At 48.6% G+C, this 23,311-nt stretch overlaps 1 protein-coding gene across 3 annotated transcripts in view; it reads right to left on the bottom strand.

Annotated features, from left to right (window-relative positions):
- Positions 1 to 23,311, bottom strand: part of EML6 (EMAP like 6) — a 3,038,586-nt gene that overhangs the window by 446,253 nt on the left and 2,569,022 nt on the right. For all 3 annotated transcript variants that reach the window (XM_069608236.1, XM_069608238.1, XM_069608237.1), the window contains one exon: positions 6,398 to 6,606. In XM_069608236.1, the coding sequence (XP_069464337.1) occupies positions 6,398 to 6,606 (209 nt within the window). The remainder of the gene's footprint in view (positions 1 to 6,397; positions 6,607 to 23,311) is intronic.

The raw sequence follows: 23,311 nt of genomic DNA, 5'->3' as shown, positions 1-23,311 counted from the left end.
CATACTTCCATAGAGGGGGAGGCTAACAGCAGGTCGTCTACGTACTGGACCAGAATCAACCCTCCTTCTGATGTCGCTGAAACCCAAATTGTGCAATTCTTTGTATAGTGTCTTTAGCACAGCATATTGGTTTGTTTATATAGTGAAAGCTACCACTCATATGCTTTTTGTAGTGCTTTAAATATCAGGTGGTGCTATTCTCCAGTCTAACGGTATTCAATGCATCACCATTGGAAAAATCTGGGTTGGGTTGGCCTTGGAAGTATGGAACCAGCTACTCTGGTTACATCCTTAACTGATTGATTGATTCCTGTTTTACAACGTTTAACAATATTCTACTGCATATACGTAGATGGTGTGTTGGGGAGGGCCATATAGAAAGGTGGTGTTGTAGATAGTTGAGGAGAAATGTGGGGGGTACCTCAGCATTTTGCAGTAAAGAATTCTGTAAAACAAATGCAGTGAAACAGGATTCCATCAGCTGGGATATGACCACATCTCATAGATACAGAAGGACTGGAAGCTATGACTGGCAGGTAAACCACAAAATATCAGGTACAGTGATAACATGCTGGAGTGCAGATCTCAGTGTGATATCTAATGCATGATGGAGGAAGAGTTTGTAAAGGCCTTACAAAAGGCGATTGTTGATGTGCTTTCATTTGCTGGTGCGACAAGTGAAGTGGTGAATGCACGAGGGTGTCTGGTGGTAGGACTGTTAGCAGATATCGTGTTGGTGGAGCATGCCTCGATTTACGGCAACAGTGAGGAAATTGGGCAAATAGTGAGGACAAATGAGGACAAGCTTGTAGGTATAGGAAAAACTGTCATGTGACAGGGACAGTATTTCTTGGAGCACTACAGAATGTGCCGGTAGTTCAGGTAGGAAATGAAAAATGCTCCACAAATGCCAACTAGCAGTTGATGATCATACCGACAGGACGACTTGGTGGTCAGATACAAGAATATCTGATGGTGGTGTGCAGGAGCTGCCTTGGGTGAGGAATCAATGGTGCTCACTCTAGGGGAACCACAGATATTTCAACCAATTCAAATTCTTCTATGCCATGCCATCTGCCCCCTTCCATGTCAGCTGCTGCGGGGTGCTGCAGCGTTCCTCCTTGTCTCAGATTTTATTTAATATTTACATCTGGGCACTTGTGTGTCTCATCCGCTTCTTCGGCGTCCGGTGCTACTCTTATGCCGACGACACCCAGATCCTGATCCGTCTAGATCTTGATCGGGATGTGGTGTCGTCATGCCTTTGGAGGTGCCTGGCTGCCGTGGGGGATTGGATGAACCACAATTGGCTAAAATTGAATGGAGACAAGACAGAGGTTCTGGTGGTGGGCTGCCCTCCTGATCCTTCACTCTGGGTGTCCTCCTTTTGGCCCTCCTCTCTTGGCCCCTTCCAGCTCCGGCAGCGAAGGTGAAAAACATGGGCGTAGTCCTGTCTGCATCCCTGTCTATGGACACCCAAGTACCAACTGTATGTCAAGCCGACCATTTTCAGCTAAAAGTACTGAAAAAAGTGCTTCCCATGATCCCTGCTCCTCTCTGTCCTCCGGTGGTGGCAGCTATGGTGCTTAGCCAGCTGGACTATTGCAATTCCCTTTACCTGGCGCAGCCGAAGGGGCTGGTCCAGCAACTGCAATGGTTACAAAACCTAGCAGCTCGCGATGCAACAGGTACGCTCTATGAGGCCCATATTTCACTGGTGCTGCGGGCCTTCATTTGGCTCCCAGTGGCCCAACGCATCAGTTTCAAAGCGTTATGCAGCATCCATTGGGCGCTGCATGGTCAGGGTGCGGTATATCTTCGCACGAAGTTCAACCGCTACTGTCCTAAGCGCTGTCTACGCTCTGCTTCAGCCGATTTACTCTGTGTGCATTCCTTCCGCTGTGTGCGGATTGGGGACAAGCCTTTTCCATAGCACTGGCCAAGCTATGGAATGAGCTCCCTCTGGCCATAAAAAAAATTACCCAACCATCTGGCCTTTAGAAAGGCTGTTAAAACATATCTGTTTAGGTGTTGGGGTGCTCTGGTTTATGGCTGTGTGCCTTTGCCTCTCTAGTGCCAGGATACCTTCAGGTGGCCGTTTGCTTTAGAAATTCCAATAACATAAAATACCATCAGCAGTACTCTACAATCCCACACAGACATCACTAGCACAGAAGACCCTTAAGAGGCCTGTCTAGTCCTTCAGTACTTTCACTCCACAACAGATGCCCATCTGTCTCAAGTTCCACGATTGGGGAGCAGACACAAACTGAAGTTCCAGAACCAGTGCCCAGTATCTGCTGAGTCATGAGATGTGAACAGCAAAAATATTGTAAAATCAGCTAAGAAGTGTGAGAAACCAGAGGGTGTCTCACCTGCTAGTCCCCGGGAATCTCTCTTAGGTGGCCAGAGCACGGCCATCGCCTTTGGATCCATACCATGGGGTTGGACCAGTGCGGGAGGATCACCTGGGTGAGGGGTCTTCAGGGAGTGGGGGAGAGGAAGCTGACGCAGTATTCCCCCCTATTTTGTTCATCTACCCCATCCTATTTTATAGGATACTCCGAGATCCCAACTCCCCCCCCTTTTTATACAAACACTGGACCCAAGAAGAGGGTGACAGAGTAACAAGACTAACTCTCCTACATCGTACTGGACATGTCCTGTTAATCGGGTCAGGCGAAGTCAGGCACTTGACTTCAAGTGCATACACCTGATACCAATTAGCTCTCTTCACACGGATAAAAGGCAACACCTAAAGACACACTCTGAGCAAGGCGGAACACGAGTATGAGCAGAACTTTCGGGGCAAAGGCAAACCTACTGGAGCAGGGCGACGGACCAAGGGACGAGAGCAGCGGGTCAAAAACCCCAAGAGTTTGTTGCCTCCGACAGGCCACAAAAGACATGTGGAGAAGGCCAGATCACACAGGCGAAGACTGCATTGTATCTCAAGAATGCCAGAAATCCTGCTGGGTCAACGGCAGAGTTGGGAAGGCGAGGCCAAGCCTATGGTACTAACCTTAACTAGTGAATTGAAAATTGCAAAACCAAGAAAGAGACGCACAGCCGGTGTGCTGGCAAGCGACCCGAGAGACCGGTGTGTGTTAAAGTTTGAAGTAGGAACAATCACAAGTGAAGGCATTAGGTTTTGTTAGCATAGGCCATTTTGATTTGACAGACTCCACTAGGACTGCGTTATTTATTATTTGATGGTGGAGACTACTCCCATCTTAGTTATAGGGCAAAGTAGGAGTTTCTCCATCCCCAGCAATTTCATTAAAGGTTTTACAAATTGTACCCATTGTGTAAGTGTCATACTTGTGATACCATACCTTCCCTACAGAAGCTTTCCTGAGAATGAGTTTAATAGCTGAAACTTCAGAAACACTATTCGAGAATTGGAGATTTGAGAAATTATTGAGAAATATGTAACTCCTAAAGTGACCGTATGGTACCTCTACTTTTGCAATAATGTAGAATTTTACAACATTTGTGTTTCAGATACCCTGGAACACCAGATGGTTGAAAACTCCTCCTGCAAGTTGTTTAACATAACATTGTTAAGGCACCTTCTGTGAGCTCTGTGCGTACAACAAAACATAACAGTCACTGCCTACCAAGGCGTCCTCTCAGTATGTGAGGTACCAACAGTTGGCTAAATCCAAGAGTTGTCCCAAGATGTCAGATCAGACTCTTACTGAGAGAAAATATGGAGCCTGTTAATCGACTGCTCGATGAACCATAGGGCAAGCTTAACACTAGATTCTCTGAGCCACAAAGAGCCAAAGAAGAGTATTATGAGGTGCATCCAATGATGAAAATAGCATTGTTGCGTTAGGACGATCCAGGCAGCAGTTGATTTGACTCTTTGAAGCCCGACAATCGACTCTGAGGGCACATCCGAATAGACAGTATTAGCATAATCGAATATGGATCTGAGTGATGCCACGAAGAAAGTAATTGGTTCAGGGCTGACCCATACATTTAAAAATGTGCCTCTAGATATGACAAGCAAATATTAAACACTTGACCTATTTGGTTTTAAAAGAAAGATTTTTGCTTAGGTTAACAGGTTATTTCCATCTGAGGATGGTGCGGGTAGCCATCCCAGATGTTGTGCCCCGAGGTCTGGGTGCGATGGGCCCAACACATTAATCTTTGTCTCATTGATTGATGTTTATCCTGAGCTTGTTTTTTGTCATTAAGAAGTTAATATTGAAAGACATGCAATAAAAGTTGATGGCTATGTCTCATTTGGGCCATGTAGCTTTGACCTTGGTATTGTCCACCTACACGTAGAGAAGGACAACATACCTATTGTGGTGTAGATTTGGTAATGCATGTGCCGGTCAAGTGGCACAGCGAGTAGAGCGCTCGCTTTGACATCCGTGCAGAGCCTGCTAACGCAGGTTCGAATCCCGGCGGGGCCAATCTCAGCCTTTCATCCTTCCGAGGTCGATAAATGAGCACCACACACCGTGGGTAATAATAAGCAGCACTCAGATACCTGAGGGTTTGTAGCGCTATATAAAAGCCTAATTATTATTATTATTATTATTATTTTGTAGTTTACTACTTTGTTGTACCCAATAAAGTGAAATCATTATATTTCAATTTTTTTCACAGGTGATTGTGGGTGCAAGAAATCAGAAAAACATATCAGAGATACCTGCCAGACTAACCCTATCCCTGGATCATCAGCCCTGCCACCCCTTTTGTGCCTCCCATTTTACACATCGGGAGATTTTAACCTTTTCTAGGTAGGGGATACCTTTGTGAGGCAAATCATAAAAGTGTGAAACACTCCTTTTCATGAAAATGCATGCATTGGAAGTTGACTGATATATAAAATGATGCCTAAACATGGATGTGAAGTTCGATGACTGCATGAACGATAGCCACTGCAACATATATTCATCTGCTCACATAACTAATGCATTCATTTACATGTTCTGGATAATAACATTCTGCCCAACTGTTTATCACTCAAAGACTGTCGATAATGACGTTGTGGGATATTGTGTTTTGCTAAGGTCTTGTTTACCAGCAGTGCCTATTCTGCACATGCATTCCTTTGTAGTCCTGTGCTTGTATGTTTTACAGTAGGTTGTCTTCATGTCCCCATTTTAAAAACAGCTTGTGTCCTCAGCTATACTTTTAGATTCTGAGCAGTTTAACTACATCATATTTCCTGTCACTGAAATCATGGCAGCCGTCAATATTGGCAATAAGAGTCATTGGGGCTGTGTTGACTGCATAATTTGCAGAGGGCTCTGATGTGCTTTTGTGCATTGTGACTGTTCTGCATTGTAACATTTTGTTTCATACTTTTGAAGTAGGCGCAAACCTGCTGTTGGTTGTGGAAATCCTGGTTTTGCTAGCCTTGTCATCACCATTTGTATACATCTGGTGCTAATGCCCAGCAGTTCCCATGGCCTGGCGACCCTGTTTTTCATTTATGATGCAAAAATGTGGCAAGGACACCACTTTTCAGATGGTGTCCTCTTTGTACCCCGATGTATTTTCCTTCCCAGAAGCCCTGAGTACTTTGGGTAATTACTATGATTGCACCTGGGACTGTTACAGCTCTCCCCTTCTCAATTTCCTTTTGGTCTGGACTCTGCAGGTAAATGTGCCTATTAGAGAAATAGTTTTTCTGTATGTGCTATACCAGAAGAGGGAACTGCTTGGGAACTCTGTTACACTGCCTATGTCACTGGGCTCCCTGATTTCTAATCCATTGTGAGGCCAGTTTTCGTTTTATTTTCACCCCCTGACAGATATTTCAAAGCCACTGTCTCCTATTTCCATGTGCTCCTTTTTTACTCCCCCCACCATCCTTAGGTGTTCCTCCATTGCACTCTGAAACAGGCTCAGGCAGCATTAGGAAACCTATATACATTCATATCGTGCTGTTTGAGCTCTTATATCTACCTTTATGTGGCTTCAGGCTGTTTCTGTTCTCTGAACACTCACTTTGTGGTCCATTGTAGTTTGATAACATGGTGGATGCTGTCACTGGTCTGGACTATTGTTCATACATAGGTCGGCATTTGAATTTGTTATCAGTGTTCAGACAGATGCATTGCTAGATGAACTGTACCATGGGTGTCAGCTACAGCACTATGTCTAGGTAGCATGAGATTAGATTGAAGATATTTAGATGTTCAATAGTTGATGTATATCACCATGTACTCTGGTTTTATAAAACACTTGTAATCTTTTGCATTATTACTCCATGCTAAAAAGAAATTTTCCAAATTTAAGAACAAAAGTGTTTGTCTGAGATAGCAGTTAGATGTAGCCGACTTTCAAGACTCAAATAATGTGCAGAATGTCAACATTTCTTAATGTAGATATAATCCTATATTTTATGAATTCAATCTATACTTACAGCTCCAAAGGCAACAGAGAGCATGGTTTGCATTTTGGCATCGTCTACAGAACCGACAACTCCTTTTCTATAGAGCAAGGCACTTCCGGCCAAAGTCCAGAACTTGATGTGTTTCACACCAACAGAGACAAACTGTGAATCTGAATCGGGACGGAACTCTACGATGAATATCCTCTCCTTGTGGCCCCCTTTGCTGGCAACTTTGGCACCTGTTAATTCAGAAATGAGATCAAATATTATATAAGGAATGTGCATTTCCCATAAAAATACAAACCAGCCGCAGTAAATGCAAAAACAATTAATGTGTAAAAGAAGGGGCGTCCTTTAAATTATGTGCTACAAGTGCTGATGTGGTGCCAGGAGGGAAGCCCCGAATGTAAGGGACAGATGCCAAAAATCTACAAAGATACTCAGATGGGGAAGAAGCCTAGCAAATGGCAAATATTGTAGTGGTTGTCAAGACAAAAGGTGTTCTATTGATGGAAGAAGATCCTCAGGACGAATGTCTATCGATTCAAAGTATAATCCTGGAATAGTAATACCTCTTTAGTGATGGAAGCCATATAAATTACCAGTCACCAATGCCTAAAATTCTCAAAGTTCTAGAAAACACACAGAGTCGTAAAAGATATACATCCTACATGTCCTTCATTATTTCACTCATCTATGTCACTTCCGAACAAACCATATTGTACATCAGAGACCAATACAATGAATAGCTATGAAAACAATTAACAAATAATGAATTTCAGCAGACATAATTTGCATATTTGTGGCCATTCTGAAAACATTACTGGACATTGCTATTCAGTCGTCTTACAAGTTGAGACCTAATCCACAGAGATAAACGTGTACTATTTTAACAAACCACACTAAGATTTGCTCAACTGTTCGTCCCCACAGTAATTAATATCTAAATGTCACTCTCGATTAAGATTTAATAAGATTAGACGGTAACTCTATATACAAACTGTATGAGGGTCCTTTTGTTCAAACAGTCTTTCAATGCAGGCGACCACCAACATTTACACTTGCATGTTGCTGGTCCCTTCATGCAACTTTCAGCACTCGCAAAGTGGAGTGGAACATCAGAGAGTAAAACAAGGAGAAATCGCCTTTATCCTTTACTTTTAGTCTCCACTTTGAGAGATGAAAACACTGCCTGCAAATACACCTTGCCGGTTGAGTTTTAGAATAGAATCCAATGGAATACGCCTGCCCATTAGTCGGTGCTCATTTGAGGTGCATTCCATTGTAATCCATTCAGTTTAGGACTGCATGAAAATCTCATGCAGGCGAAAACAAAGTGTTCTGCTGAGATACAGGAAGAAATCAAAGCAAAGATGCTACCTCTGCGTTCTGGCTCCTGTGCCTCAGGATGGGTGCAAAATGAACTAGCCCTGAAAATGAAAGCGTATATGCAATTTTCCGCTTTCATTTTCTGCAAACAGAGACATGGTAAGCACATATCTGCTCAATACACCAAATCACGATGTACTCTGGGGAGAGGAGGCAGACTCAATTCCCTGACAATGAGGCTCCCCACCATTAGAACAGACATACCCAGGTTTCTCCTGCCTCACAGGATTACTTCACCCCTTCTATTGATAGAATCTAGTGCCCTACTTTGGAGAGAAGGCTCACTGCATGAAAGGTCCCAGTTGGAAATCCAGGGCTGCATTCCTAATCTGGAGAGAGAGAAAGTGGTGGAGGAGGGGAAACTTCCATACATACCAAAGCTCCAATTCTGGGATGAGACTGGCGCTTATTTTTATTTAAACATGTTTCTATTTCTCAAAATGAGTTTACATTTTCTAATTCCTAAAATATCTCTGCCTTTGTTGGCATCAATGTCATTGTTATGGATTATCCGCATAACTCAATTGTGCTTCCAGTGTAAGCCTGACCCTATTCCCTTTGTCCATCTCGTCAGCCTTACGAGGAGGTACTATTGTTCCTGCTGCTGTCACAGGCACTCTCATTTTGGAAGAGTACATTTGGGATCGTCAGAGATGAACTTATTAAACAGTCTTCTCACCCACCCTCTCATCTTTCAAGGGAATTGTTTTACATTGTATAAGGGTATAATGAGAAGAAAACAACCTTTGATAATTGAGTCAAGCCTGACCGCGGCGCAAAGCAGTCATGAGCACTAGTGTTCCTTCACCTTTGCCGAAATCCCCAGGGTTATGTCAGGGCAGGTGGGCATGGATTTGGCAGAAATCAAATAATTGTGCCTCTCTTCCTACAAACTCCATTGTTTTGCTGCCTGTTTTTAAAGCCCTTGCAAATTGGCTGATCATTTTGTTATAATTCTGCTGGTCCCTAATTTGAGTAACCTATCTCCTTGCACAATCATTAAGCCAGTGTTTTGCTTTGGATCCATCGGTTCTCTGTACATAAGATTTTAATCTCTCGTCCTTCAAACGCTCTACATATTTTAGCTTTATGTAATTCTTAAGTTTAGTTGCGATCTCATCTGGATGAATTCAACAAGTTACTTCTTCTTCAGCTGTAATATTTAGTTTTGTTAATTTCGTATAATGCGCAGCACACCCATAGGCCTCAGCGTGCAACATAAAAATACATACACAAGCTAACAATAAAAAGACAAATATATAACAAAAAGCATCAGACAAAAAGCAAAAACAGGCCCTCCCGACCCCCCCGGCAGGCCCACCTCGACGGATTCGCCTGGCGACCCCACCAGGCGAAAGAGCGGAGTCCGGGGTCCCCGGGGATGAGGACCCGGGACTCCTGGGCGGCCTACAGAGCGCGGCCTAGGCGGCCGCAGAGCCAGAAGAGAGGCAGACTCCTCCCGTGTCCTTTTGGTCCCACGATTCGGCCTGTCCCCTCCTCACGACCGGCCTCCTTCTCAGGATCGGAGGACCGGCCTGGTCAGAGACCGGCCCCTCGACGGCCCAGAGACACCAAAGCGGACCAGGGGACGGGATTCCCCCCGCCCTTCATCCCTCCTCCTGACACGGACGGCATCGCGCGAGGATCCCCTTGCGCGGCGGAGGACGAAGATTTCCTCGGTGCCCGGAGGCCCGACACTGCGATTCTGGGGCCCGGTGCCCCCCCTCGGCCCATGCGGACAGTGAGGATCTGGCCCCCTCCCCCCTCGGGGACTTCGATCGCGGGCCGGCGCGGCCCTTTGGATGGACGTGGCGGCTGGGCCGCGGGGAACCCAGGTCCCCTGGAGGGCGCCGGCTGGGGCCGCAGAGCACCGGTGGAACACACTGCCCCCCCCAGACACGGAAACTGCGCCACCGGCCTTCGGGATTACCCGGCAGCGAAGCCCCCGCCTGCAGAGGGTGGGGCATGTGCCCGCCCGGAGGTGGCCCCCCCACACCCCTACTTTCTGGAGAACAAGGTCGGGTGTGGGAGCTGTGCCGCCTTTCCCCCCCTGTCTGGTCGGACGTCCCGGGGCCCCCCCCTTTTTGGAGACACAGAACCAGCGCACCTCGACGTGGGCGACACCCAGGTGTGAGGCCCCCGCCTGCCGCTGGTGGGGCGTGTGCCCGCCCAGGGGTGGCCCCCTCTCCCCCATCCTCATAACAAGAGCCCACTGGCTGGGGGTAAGAGCCTCGGACCCTCTCCCCCCTGCCCAACGAGAAAAACCCTCTTGGCCTGGCCACAAGGGCCCTCCAGGCGTCATCACCCCTTCTCAGGGAGGCCAGAGGGGGCCCCTTTCTGGCATGACGAGCTTGACCAGGGTGTGAGGCCCCCGCCGGCGGAATGGCGGGGCGTGTGCCGGCCCCCCCGGATCCCAACGCCCCCCAGGGGGCATCGGAGAAGCTCTCAACTGGGCGAGGGGTGACCGGACCGCGCCTCCCCCTCTTCAGCACGCTCCCCCCCGAGACGGCCCGTGTGGGGGGGGCCAAGGTCTGGGCCGAAGGGGACTCCCCATCCCCGCTTGGGATCGCAGAGCATTGGCCTGTAGAGCACAGGAAAGCACCAGATGAGCTGCAGGGAAGCCCTACAGGGATACCGCTTCCAGGAAATCGCAAGGGGCAGCGGGAGCACGAGCCTCAAGAGGACCATGGCACATTCGGAGGGTGCAGCCCCGTCCTCGGCCGCAATGGAAAGGGGCTTTGCCTCGATCTTACAGGAAATCAGGGATATGCGGTCCGACATAGCCCAGAAATTTGAAAAAATGGACCAAAGGGTGGACAAGGTCGAGGACAGACTGTTACAGGTCGAGACCTACCAATCTTCAACAGCAGCCCAGGACGTACAAATATGCATGAGGCTGGAGGCCCTGGAGAAGAGGGACGAGGAAAGGGCTCGGCAGATGGACGATTTTGAGAACAGGGAGAGGAGAAACAACCTCAGAATTTTTGGTGTGCCCGAAATGGAAGGGGAAACGGAGAGGGACGTCACCCAAGTGGTATGCGAGATCATCACCCTCTTGTTCGCAGAAGAGATGACAACTGAACCCACTTTCGACAGGGTGCATAGAGCGGGGAACAGGGCGGGAGCCCGTCGATCAATTTTGGTCCGGTTCCACTACTACACGGAGAAAATGAGAGCTGGAGGAGGCCAGAAAGGCCAGAGAAATCACCTACAATAACGCCCAGGTCTCCATATACCAGGACTTCTCGGCCTATACGCTGGCCAAGCGTAGAATGTGCTGCCCCCTCACGCAACTGGTCAAGGAGAAGGGCATACGCTACAGATGGGGCTACCCGTTCTCCCTAACTTTTGAATACATGGGCCAACGTTCAACCCTGATTACGGAAGAAGACATAAGGGGGGCTATTCGGGAGTACACAGTGGACTCGAACCCCAGGAGAGGCCCAACGGGGCCGGAGCATTGCAGACCTAATGGCCCTGGCCCGTCCGGTGAAAGAAGAAGGCGCACCGGCGCGAGGAAATTCAGGAAAATGAATACTCCCTCTCCAGCGAAAGACGGAGAATGGAATGACTCAGAGGATTGAATACGGGGTCGACCAGTCGGGTCATTGACAGATGGGCGCAGATTTTGAGATTTCACTACTTACATCGTCCCACCGAACAGCAAGTATTATGGGTACACACACGGGCCGCAGCCGAGAGGGGGTTATGGGGGGCTCAAGGGGATGAGCTTCTTACATGGATTTCCTGGCCGAGGTGGGCAGGCTGGTGGTTCGGCAAAAAGCCAGTGATGGCCGAACTAATTGGCTGGACGCCGGGGTGGGGGGTGGGGGGATACACAAAAGTTGGGGTTGTTCAGTTAGGGTTTGGGGAAGGGGAGCAGTTGGGGATTGGTTCTAGGCCCACCCGAGGGGTAGGGGAAGGGGGGGGCGCAGGGGTACAAAAAGCTATCCAAAGGGAGCATGCAAGGAAGAGCTATGGGAAGAAATTGACCGTGAGAGAGGAAACTCTAGATCATGGCTGATAGTCTGCCCGCCCTGGGGGTGGGCTCCCTTAATGTACGAGGCCTAAACACCCCTACAAAGAGATCCCTGCTTTGCAGGGAATTTAGAAGGGCAAACCTCGATTTTCCCTTCGTGCAAGAGACTCACTGGCCACGGGGGAAGGAGCCCAAGATGCGGGGAGGAGGGATCAGGGAGGTTTCCAGTGCTTCCCACAAATTCAAAAAGAGGGGGGTCGCCATCTTAGTAGCGAGGAATGTGGGTTTTGAGAACGAGGCCACGCTGAAAGACCCAGGGGGCCGCTACCTGCTAGTGCAGGGATCCCTGCAGGGGGCCCCACTCACTCTGGCCGTCATCTATGGCCCAAATGAGAGCCAAGCGCAATTTTGGGAGGAGGTGAGCGATAAGCTCAAGCATTTCGTACAGGGCACTGTGGTGGTGGGGGGGGGGGGACTTCAACATGGTTCTGGACCCTGCCCGAGATAGGAAACGTGTAGGACCCGAGCCCTCCAGAGCGGCGGACGAGATCATGGGTCGTAGCTTCCAAAGGGTCAACTCAGAGCTGGGTCTGATGGACACGATTCCGACCCCCGGAACGGACGCCCCTTTTTACATATATTACTCAGCTGTCCACACGTCATTTTCCAGGATAGACTACATTCTGGTGGACGAGATCCTGCACCCATTCATTTCTGGACACAGGGTTGACCCCGTCCCCTGGTCCGACCATGACCTGGTCCGCATCATTACAGAGATGGGAGGGTTAAGCGATCGCAAGGGGAGGTGGAAGTGCAACTACTCCCTGTTGAAAGACGAGGTCCTAGCCCAGGAGGTTCTCGAGGCCATCACGGATTTCTTTGAACTCAATGATAATGGGGAGGTAGGTTTGCATACTTATGGGACGCCTTCAAGGCAACCCTTCGGGGAGTCCTGATCAAAATGGGAGCCCAGAAAAAAAGGGAAAGGGAGAGCCAGGAAAGGGTTTTGAGGGAGAAGATTGCCCAACTCCAACCGGGGAGCCCTCCCACGGCCCCCTTGGACCGTGCTCAGGTGGCCGCCCTGGCTGACTACAGGCTCCAGCTTAGGGATCTCCTCCTCCACAAGACGGAGAGAAGTCTCCAACTGGTCAAACAAAAGTATTATGAAAAGGGGGACAGGGCGGACAGGATCCTGGCTTGGAAACTGAGGGAGGTTCAGAGAAGTAGATTGGTGAAAGCAGTGAAGAACGAGGTGGGTGAGGTAGGCCACGACACACCCCACATTGGCGAGGCCTTCCGCCGATACTATGAGAAGTTATACTCATCGGAATACAATGGGGGTGAGGCGGAGATTGAGGGGTTCCTAAACTCTTTACAGATTCCGGCCCTGACCAGAGAGATGGCGGAGGGGTTGGAGGGTCCGGTGACCGAGGATGAGGTGGAACGTGTGATCCGAGGTATGAAAGCGGGCACTTCCCCGGGGAAGGACGGTTTTTCGGTCTACTTCTATAAGAGGATCCGTTCGACCCTTTCCCCCCATTTGGTGAAGGTGTTTCATGCGGTCCTGGAGGGGGGCTCCCTCCCGGACTCCATGATGGAGGCAATCATAGTGGTTCTCCCCAAGGAGGGCAGGGACCCAGCGGAGTGTTCCTCTTACCGCCCAATTTCTCTGTTGAATATTGACGTAAAAATCCTGGCCAAGGTGATTGGGGGGCGAATGGAGGGGATCCTGCTGAAACTGGTCCACAGTGACCAGGTGGGGTTCATCAGGGGAAGACAGGGCTCAGATACCATCCGTAAAACCATTGATCTGCTCCACTGTGCCCAGGAGTCTGACCTAGATGCAAGCGTCCTGTCCCTCGATTCGGAAAAGGCGTTCGATAGGGTGGAGTGGAGATTCATGGAACTCACCCTCCGGAAAATGGGCTTTGGGATACACATTAGGGAATGGTTGGCGGCGCTATACAGGGCCTCAAAGGCCAGGGTTCAAGTGAACGGCAAGTTGTCAGAACCATTCCCCCTCTCGCGGGGAACAAGGCAGGGTTGTCCATTGTCCCCTTTGATCTATGTCCTCTCCATGGAACCCCTGGCTATTGCAGTTAGAGCTCACCCGGACATAAGGGGGATAAGGAGAGGCGAAGTGGAATTCAAACTCTCCCTGTTCGCGGACGATATCCTGGCTTATCTGGTGGATCCGGTGTCTTCGCTTCCCCCCCTCTTGTCCCTGATGGCAGCCTTTGGGCGCCTCTCGGGCCTTAAGATTAATGCTTCCAAATCAGTTCTGCTCCCCATGAGATCCCTGGACCCGGTCTTGGACCCCCTGGTCAGCCTGGAAGGGATAACAGTAGGGAAGGCCTCCATCCGATACCTGGGAGTCCTTCTCACCCGGGACCTATCTAACCTCGCCCAGGCCAATTACGATCCCATTGTGTCGAAGGTCACTGCAGATCTTAGGAGGTGGGGGGCGATGATTCTGTCATGGTACGGTCATATGACTGCGGTGAAGATGAACATACTCCCACACTTATTTTACCTCTTTACCGCCCTCCTGACTAACGTCCCAGACCAAACCTTCAGGATCCTGCAGAACGCGGTGCGTGAATTTATATGGCAGGGAAGGACCCCAAGAACCGCAAAGGCCATCTTGACCCTACCGAAGGAGGAGGGAGGGTTTGGGCTGCCAGACTTTCAACTCTATTTCGCGCTGCCCAGCTGCGCATACTTTTGGAACACATGAGGGGATGGGCACATACTGGTTGTACTTGGAGGACATGGACGCTCACCCGCTTAAGGTTCCGGACCTCCTTTGGGCCCCAAGCAAATTCATCCCGAATAGACTTAAATCTCACCCAACTCTGGGAGTCCTCTGGACGATCTGGAAGGAAAGCCCTCAGATGGCTCACCTAACGTCATGGCCATCACAGATGTCCTCGCTCTGGGGTCACCCCCTCAAACTAGGAAGCAGGGGGTTCCGCAACGCACAGTCCTGGTCCGACTCGGGGTTGGAGTGGGCGGGGCAAATGTTCAGGGAAGGAGAGTTCCTGGCCTATCAGGATTTGAGAGAGGCCCTGTGTCATGATGCCCGCTCCCGGGGAGCCGGTTTAAGCCCTGCGTCCCCGAAAGCGGACATCCAGTCCCCAAGGAAGGACCCAGCAACCCCATATAGGGGCCCTTTGGACAGTGTCCTGGCGCCTATGGCGCCAGGCTCATAAAAGACATCAGTCCTGGCGCCAGGCTCATTATGGAAGTGCTTGGGTGCACTTACCTGATGCAGACCATGCTGCAGGATCCCGGCCTCCTTGAGGCCTGAAAGGAACTACTTTACCTGTGGGACTAATTTACCATCCGGGCGTGGTCGGGGAAAGATACATACCTGATTGGAGGAAGGATACATACCTGGAACTTCTTCCAAGGCTATTTAAACCCCACCCGAACAGCCACACGTGCTTCGCGTTGTTCTGCATCTAGCAGCTGGACGCTCACCGTGTCTGCTCCTGCATCCTGACTTCTGCCACGCCTGCCAGCATCCTGGATCACCTGCAAAGGAAGAGAAGAAGAGAACAGAAGAAGGAAAAGTCCTTACCTGCTAAATCCGCATCCCAGAGACATCTCACCGACAATCCTGAAAAGGAAGACTTTTATTTAAAAGCTCATCGCGTCGATCGCTGCAGCGCCGCATTCCACTCACCTTTGCAGGGCGCCTCCATGTTCAGCAGTGATCATCCGGATTCGCAGTCACGCCCCAGCGCCTAGGGAGAAAAATACCAGAACTAAAGGTGAGAGAGAGAAGGGAATAAGGAAAGCTAAATCTCCATGTTAAGACTTACCTGTTGATTCATTCCCTCTTCATTTTGGGTCCGCGCCGCATCCTGGCATTTCCGGACCCCGGCCCCTAAGGGGAAAAAGAGACATCAGCGTTAATGAGCAAATGAAAAGACATTACCAAAAAACGCTCATTAAAGACTTACCTGATTCCTACAAGGATTTCACCTCTCATCTCGGGTCGGTTCCTGTTTCCCGGCATTCCGTACCCCGGCCCCTATGGGGAAAAAGACACTAGCATTAGTACATTAATGCATGGACACAAGAGGAACCTCTTATCAAAAAACTTACCTGGAAGCCAAGCAAGTTTGGTTCTCACCAATCCGAAAATCCAGTGAAGTAACTGGATACCAACGCGCCCCTGCATCAGAAGCAGGATGGAGAGCTCGTCCTTCCAGACCCTAAGGTGAGGCGCTACGAGGAATCACAGAAGGGTTTTGAGGAGGGTGAGAGGGGAAAGTGGGAGGCTGATTGCATTACCCCACAGACAGTTAATCCCCTATTTTCGCCTACAGAAGAATACTTCTGCGAGCCAGACAAGCCAGATTTGGGGGCCCGGTCCAGCCCGTCTTCCGAACCCTGCGCATCACCTTAGAAGAGGTCACAGCAGCGCGAACCAGGCCACCGCCTCCGTGGGAGTCAGGTGTAACGCTCACCTGATTCCCGTAGAGGCGCCGGTCTTGACTGGGCGTATACCGTATCTTCAAAGGTGGTGTGCAACACACGGCTGGCTCTTTGGGCTGGACCTCTGTGCACTGTATGTCTGACTTGAAGGGTAAGATGTCTGCAGATAGAAAATATGGGATTAAGGAACTGGGTTATTGAATGTCTCTCTCTTCTTCCCTTTCTCTTCTCCTGTAGAACCCCAAAGGTTAACGCTCTCACCTTAGGTAAGTGAACGCTGTGCTCTCCATCTGCCTCGGGGCAGGGTGCTGTAACCAGTTTCTTCACTGGATAAGGGGAGCAGGCCTCTTGACTTCAGAGGACTGCTGTCCGTCGTTTACTGCACGAACGGTAAGTTTCGAGTAATTCTAATGTCTTTAAAGTCTTTAGTAATGATGTTTCTTGTTTTGCAGGGTTCCGGCGATGGCGGATGACGGGCTGAAGTGAGTTGAAGATGGAGCCCGTGTGATGAATAGAAGCGCCTGGAAGCACGTAAGTAAGCGCTTGTTCCCTGCTTCACGATGCGCTCTAACTGTCTTTTTATTTTGCAGGTACAAGTTCGGAGCGGCTGCAGGGTGCCGGAATACCCACTGGGTTAGATGTGGAAAGGAGTAATGGCACGTGAGTATTAAAGTTCCCCAATGTCTTTAAACGCACCTTGTTTTGTCTTTCAGATGCGGGATGCAGCGCCGAAGGCCTCCGGAGCGTGCGAAGAGTTGGTAAGCTTTTGTCTTTCAGATGCCGGAATGCAGTGTGAAGACCTCCGGAGCGCACGAAGAGTAGGTAAGCCTTTGTCTTTCAGATGCCGGAATGCAGCGCGAGGCGTTGGTGACAACCGATGGACCAGGTAAGTGAAGAGCTGTCACTGAAGACCGTAATGCTAACCTGTTCTTTCTTGTCTTTATAGGAATTGCTGAAGACTGGATTCAGGATGGTAAGCCTTTTTCCTTAGGCCCAGGATCAGATGCAGAAGACACGATGAGCGTTCTGCTGCAGAGGATGCAGAATAACGCAAAGCAAGATTCATCCATCGGGTGTGGTTTAAATAGCCTCCTGTAGTGCTTAGGTGTCTCCTTCCACAGCCACGCCTAGGTAAGAAAAGAGTTCCTGCTTTCCAGAAGAGTTCCAGTGTTCTGAATCTAGGGAGTGGCTCCTCCCCCACCCAACAGGAAAAGTAGTTCCAAACAGAAGAGGATCAGAGGCTCAACTGGCAGGCAAGTAAGCAGCATGGTCTGCTGCAGGTAAGTCCACCCAAGCATTATGAGCCCGGCGCTTCCAGCGCTGGGACTGGCCATATTTATGAGCCTGGTGCCACTGGCGCCAGGACTGGGTCCAAAAGGTCCCAATTGGGACTGGTTGGCACTCGGAACCTGGGTTATGGATCTGCTTCCAAGGGAGTTGGGAAAACCCTGACCTTTTGGAAGCAGAGATCATGACATCAGGTGAGCATTACACCCTGGGGCAGGGGTCCCCCACCATATTTGAATGCCTCCGCTTGAAGGGAATCCTATGCGACCAATCCTGGGGCCAGAATTTGAAAAGACAGCTGACCCCCTTTGAGAAATTACTGGACACAGCGACCACCAGGAAGGGGGCGGTATCAGGGATGTACAGAATACTGAACACTTAACCTGGGGGAAAGGAGGAGATTCCGTACTTTTTGGAATGACTTGGCGGGGGAGGAGATCTCTGAAGACGCTTGGGCTAGGATATTTAAAATAGCCTTCCATGGGAACCTATTTACAGCGGACATGGAACACAACCTCAAGATCCTTCAGGGGTGGCATAGGGATCCCGCGAAGTTTTCGAAGATGTTTACGGGAGTGTCCCCCGCATGCCCGAGGTGTTGCGACCAGGTCGGTACGAGAGGGCACATGTGGTGGCACTGCCCGAGAGCACAGGCGTATTGGGTGGAGGTTAGAGGCTGGATCGCTGAAGTTTCGCAGGAACTACTCCCTCTAAACCCTCTAACAATGCTACTGGGACTCCCCCCTGAGGACGCGGACATAGCCAGATACCCAAGAATGTGGGAGACAATGCTGTGGGCGGGGAGAGTGGCCCTGGCCCAGAAATGGAAGAGCCCGGAGACCCCCTCAAAGGAGGACTGGCTCAAAAAGGTTAAAAACATGTTCCTGATGGGTAAACTCACAGCAATGATTAACAATGATCTGGGCACATTCCAAGCAAACTGGTACGGGGTACAGCAGACCTGGGGATGGGACGTTCACTGATCCACAGGTTGGTGCATGGAAGGAACGGGCGCCTACACCCCGGGGGTCGGCGGACGTTATACAGCAACACATGCAGTCAACACTAAGGCTCTTTCCCAAGCTCCGGATACATTGAGCTTTCTACCCGTCTCCCTAAAAGAAGGAGGCGTAAATGGGACTAAGTTTGTTTGGGGGGGGTGGGTGCGCAGGGGGGGAGGGGCTGGGGTGGGGGTATATTGGGCCTGCCATTAGTATAGTTTTTCTGCTGTAAATGTTTCATGCCCGTTTGTTATATTATGAACATGAAAAAAAAATGTTTGTCTGGCAATGTTGAGCAGCCTGCAATGCCATATACAAGCCTGAAAATAATGTTATTTTAGGTTAGTTTGGACGTCACCACTGCCCTGTAATAAGAAAATGACATCTGTAATCAGTTATTACAGTTATGTTTTGATGTCACAATACCTGCTGCTTGAGTCAGCACAAAGTAAAATTCCAGATGTCGTGGCAACACTTAATTTAAGAAACGACAAGCTTTTCAAATATAGCTTTCTTTGACACTTTCCAGCGATAAATAAATGAGCAACTGTTTATAGTAATATGTTCATTTTGTACACTGTTGGAGTTAAATACATGAGAGCAAGAGTATATCTGTATGTCATTACTTAATTCAAAGCACAACACCTTTTAAATGTAGTTCATTAAACTGCTTAAACTATTTCTCTGCAACACACCAGGAGCTGCATATTAGTTTTTGTAATCCAAGCTTATTCTACATAGATTATAGGTATCACTAACTGGAAGATCTCTTACATTACATCAAGCAAGAGGCCAGTATTAAAGGGATGATAGTATGTTGTAACGCATTATCAGAAATAAAATCCCCCCTGCAATACTCAAAAAGCATATTGCAAGCCAACAAGGAGAACAAATGATATGCAAATCACTGAGAGTTACCTGGCCTTATAAAGGAACTCCTCAGTGATTTGTAATATCCCTATAATGTACGGTAGGGGGTACTTTATCCCATGTATATAATACATAAAGATATCTTGTATCTGCTTGAGTACAAGACAGCATTGAAGGCGTTAAGAAAATTGCTATGTGTTTTAAGGAATAAGGTATCCATTAACATACTTTAAAAAGGATAATATTCAGAGGCGACTTCAATACAATTCTTGACATCTCCCTCGACAGGTCTTCTGACACTCACAGAGAACCCACCAGGGCAGGAGCCACCACCTTACACCAGATATTGCAGCAAATACCTCTGATCGATACATGGAGGACGCTCCACCCACTCGACAGGCAGTACTTGTACTGCTCAGTACACAATTCCGAGTCCCCTATTGATTACTGGCTCCTTTCTTTCTGTCTTTTAGGCATGTTGATAAGCTGTGATAAACATCCCCGAACAATATCGGACCATTAACCGATATCCCTAGAAATAATACTCCAGAGCATCCAGCCACCAGACAGGTGATGGAGGATGCCTTCCTATATCCTAAAAGACCCCAATGTAGCTTAATCTCGCCACACGGAAATTTGGCAAATTCTTCACTATAAATGGATCCTTGCACCACCATGCAACGCTCTGGGCGACCTTCAAGGTCTGGGTGAGGGGGGAGTCCTTATGTCAAAAACCACAGGGCTATTGAAATCCGTCAGATCCGAGCTGGCAGATGTGAAGGGGCGGTTACGGGGACTAGAACTTGAATATAGAAATACACATGATAAAAAAACATTTGCTGACATTAATAGATTATTGCAGGAATTCCACAAACTTGCAGACAGGGAAATACAATACATTATTGCCCCTATAAGAGCACGTAGATATGGGGAAGGAAATAAGGCAGGACACACTCTAGCCAATTTGTTGAAGGCTGAAAGGCACCATAATCCCATTGCTAGTATACATGTCGTAAATGGCACGATCATCACGGAGGAGTAAGATATTAACCAGGAATTCACACGTTTCTATACAGCGCTGTATGCAAATCGTGATGTAAGAACAACTGTGGAAACGAATGAATACCTAAACACTAAAACATCCTGAACTTCCGCCAGAAGATAGACTGGCCCTAGACTTACTGTGAAGAAATAATAGATGCAATCAAATCCCCAACATCGGGGAAAGCTCCGGGGTCAGACGGTTTAAGTGTGGAGCTATAAATAAGGAATACCATGTCGAACTTGCCCCTGTCCTACTGAAGGTATGGGAGGAAGCAATGGACCGAGGCATCCTGCCAGAATCAATAAGGGAAGCAGTGATAAGTGCTTTTAAAGCCTAGGCGTCCACCCCATGACATGTCGTCATATAGACCCCTCTCACTAATTAATTCCGACGTGAAAATATTTGCTACGGTCTTGGCCACCAGGCTCCTTCCCAGCATGCCCAGATTGGTCCACCCGGACCAATGTGGCTTTATCCCGACTCGCTCAACGGCTCTAAATTTATGCAGACTATTTGGGGTTATGGCACAGGTCGATCCCGAGGAACCAACAGTAGTGGTTTCCCTAGATGCCGAAAAGGCCTTTCACTCTGTGTCATGGGAATATCTATTTGCAGTACTCAAAAACCTCAGAATATTCCCTTACTTTCAGTTGCTATACACTGAACCGGGGGCTAGGGTCCTCACTAACCACACTCTATCTAAACTCTTCTTAGGCAGGGGGACTAGACAGGGCTACTCGTTCTCCCCCATACTGTTTGCCTTGACCATCGAACCAGTAGCAGCATTCATTCGCCAGAACCACGGACAACGGGGCATTAGAATGACAGGCCCAACCCAGTATATATCATTGTATGCAGACGACATGCTTCTTTATATTCGAGACCCTGAAACGAACCTAGGCCCCATCATGCCAGACATACATAAGTTCACCGAGTACTCGGGCTATAGGACATATAACTCCAAGTCCGAAATACTCCCACTTACACCTGCCACCGTATGTCCAGCCAACACCTACGGCCTTAAATGGTCACCTACACATATCCGATACCTGGGCATAATTGTATCCAGGGAGAGACAGGAATTATGTATGGACAACAACCAACAACTCCTGCAAACACTTGCTATTAAATTGCAGATATGGGCTAGACATCTCGTCTCCTTATATGGCCGGATCGCAATCCTAAAAATGATGGTCCTCCCCAAACTCCTGTCTCTCTTTCGGAAACATCCCGATTTGGCCGGGCAGAGCATTTTTTGCCAAACTTCAATCCATCGCAACCTCATTCATATTGAACGGGAGGACAGCTAGAATGAAATGGGAAAAGGTGGTTGTGTCACGGCTCGCTCCCTTCGCTCCCGTTCTCGCTCCCTTCGTTCCCGTCCCTGCCACTTGGGGGCATGTTTTGGGGTTTATTCCCTACTGGACATTTCCTTCGAACCTTATGCTACAGTGTTCTGATGAATTGGGAGCGTTAAAACCTTATTTCCCAAGTTTCTTCCCTTCCGGATCCATTCCAGGTTTTTGGCAGCCAGCATGCTACTTAAATCAAATGACTATGCTTCCCAGAATGCCTTGGCTCACTGCTTCACCTCCTGCTTCCCAGAATGCCTGGCTCACTGCTTCATCTCCTCCCTTGCAGGACAAGGCTGGGTGGAGGATAGGCAACACCTGTGGCTGCAGGTGCAGCAGGTGGCACGCCTGAGGGGTGTGCTCGTTAAGCAGCTTTAAAAGCCTCAGTTTGCTTCAGTCCGGCGCTGGTCATTGTAGCAGTGTTCCTGTTGTGACTAGTCGCTGTTCCTTGTTCCTGGTTTCTGTGCCTTGTACCTAGTTCCAGTTCATTGTTCCTAGTTTCTGTGCCTTGTACCTAGTTCCCGTTCCTTGTTCCTAGTGTCTGTGCCTAGTACCTAGTTCCAATTCCTTGTTCCTAGTTATTGTGCCAAGTACCTAGTTCCAGTTCCTAGCTTTTGTGCCCAGTTCTTAGTTCCTGTATCTTGTTCCTCTGTCCTGGATTTCGGATTAATGTGCTTAATTGATTTATGCTTTCTGAATTTCCCTTTCTATCTTCCTCTGTCTGCAGACAGCCTTTCTCTGTGCTTTACTCTTTGATGCAGCCCAGTTTGCCGGTGCGTTCTGTCTCTTTATGCTGTCCTGGTTACTGAAAAGCTTGATGCATTAACCTTACTTTTGTAGTATTAGTTTACTGCCTTTTCTCCTTGGATGGGTGGGAAAGGTTTCCTTTTGTGATATCATTTTCCCTGCTCCTGATCCTACTTTATTGAGATTCCATTCCATGTTTTCCATTGCACTTCTGCATTTATTTTCCATTGATTATTAGGTGTGGGTGTTGTTGTAACTAGTTCCAGTGTGTATCCCCTTTTTGTTTTCCTCACAATTTATTATCACAATTCATACTTGCCCTTGACTAGGGTTTTATGTATTTTGTTATCTTTAACCCTTTGCTTTTACAGCCTTCTGGGTCCCTGTTTGATCTACAGGGTTCGTGAAATTACTGACATTCTAGTGGTCTTTCCGGTCCTCGTGGGTACTGTTTGAAAGTTCCTTATTCAGTATTTTACAGAGTGTCAGTTCACAGAATCTGTCCTTGCTTGCCCGCTACGTGGGTTTAGCGCTGTCAGTATCTGTAAGAGCATAGTGGGTAAAGAGTTTGCTGACTTTCCTTTCAGTCATAAGGAGGTCCTAAGTGCTTACCCCACATCCCTTTTCATATATTGGTAATTACTTTATTTGCACTCCTGGGTTTTTATATATACACAAGTCTTGGGTATTATATGCACGTTGTTAGATCCAAAGTTGTTTACTGTGCAATTCTGTGCACTTTTCCCCTTGCCATAGTCAATGCCTTCTTCCTTTCTTAACAGGTTGAACCATACAGTGCGGGGGGTATAGTGGCACCGGATTTTGAGC

The sequence above is a fragment of the Ambystoma mexicanum genome, chromosome 4q, assembly GCF_040938575.1.
Source record: "Ambystoma mexicanum isolate Mex_15411 chromosome 4q, UKY_AmexF1_1, whole genome shotgun sequence".
Lineage (NCBI taxonomy): Eukaryota > Metazoa > Chordata > Amphibia > Caudata > Ambystomatidae > Ambystoma > Ambystoma mexicanum.
The sequence above is the reverse complement of the archived record's forward strand: the minus strand, read 5'-3'. Positions and strand labels throughout refer to the sequence as shown.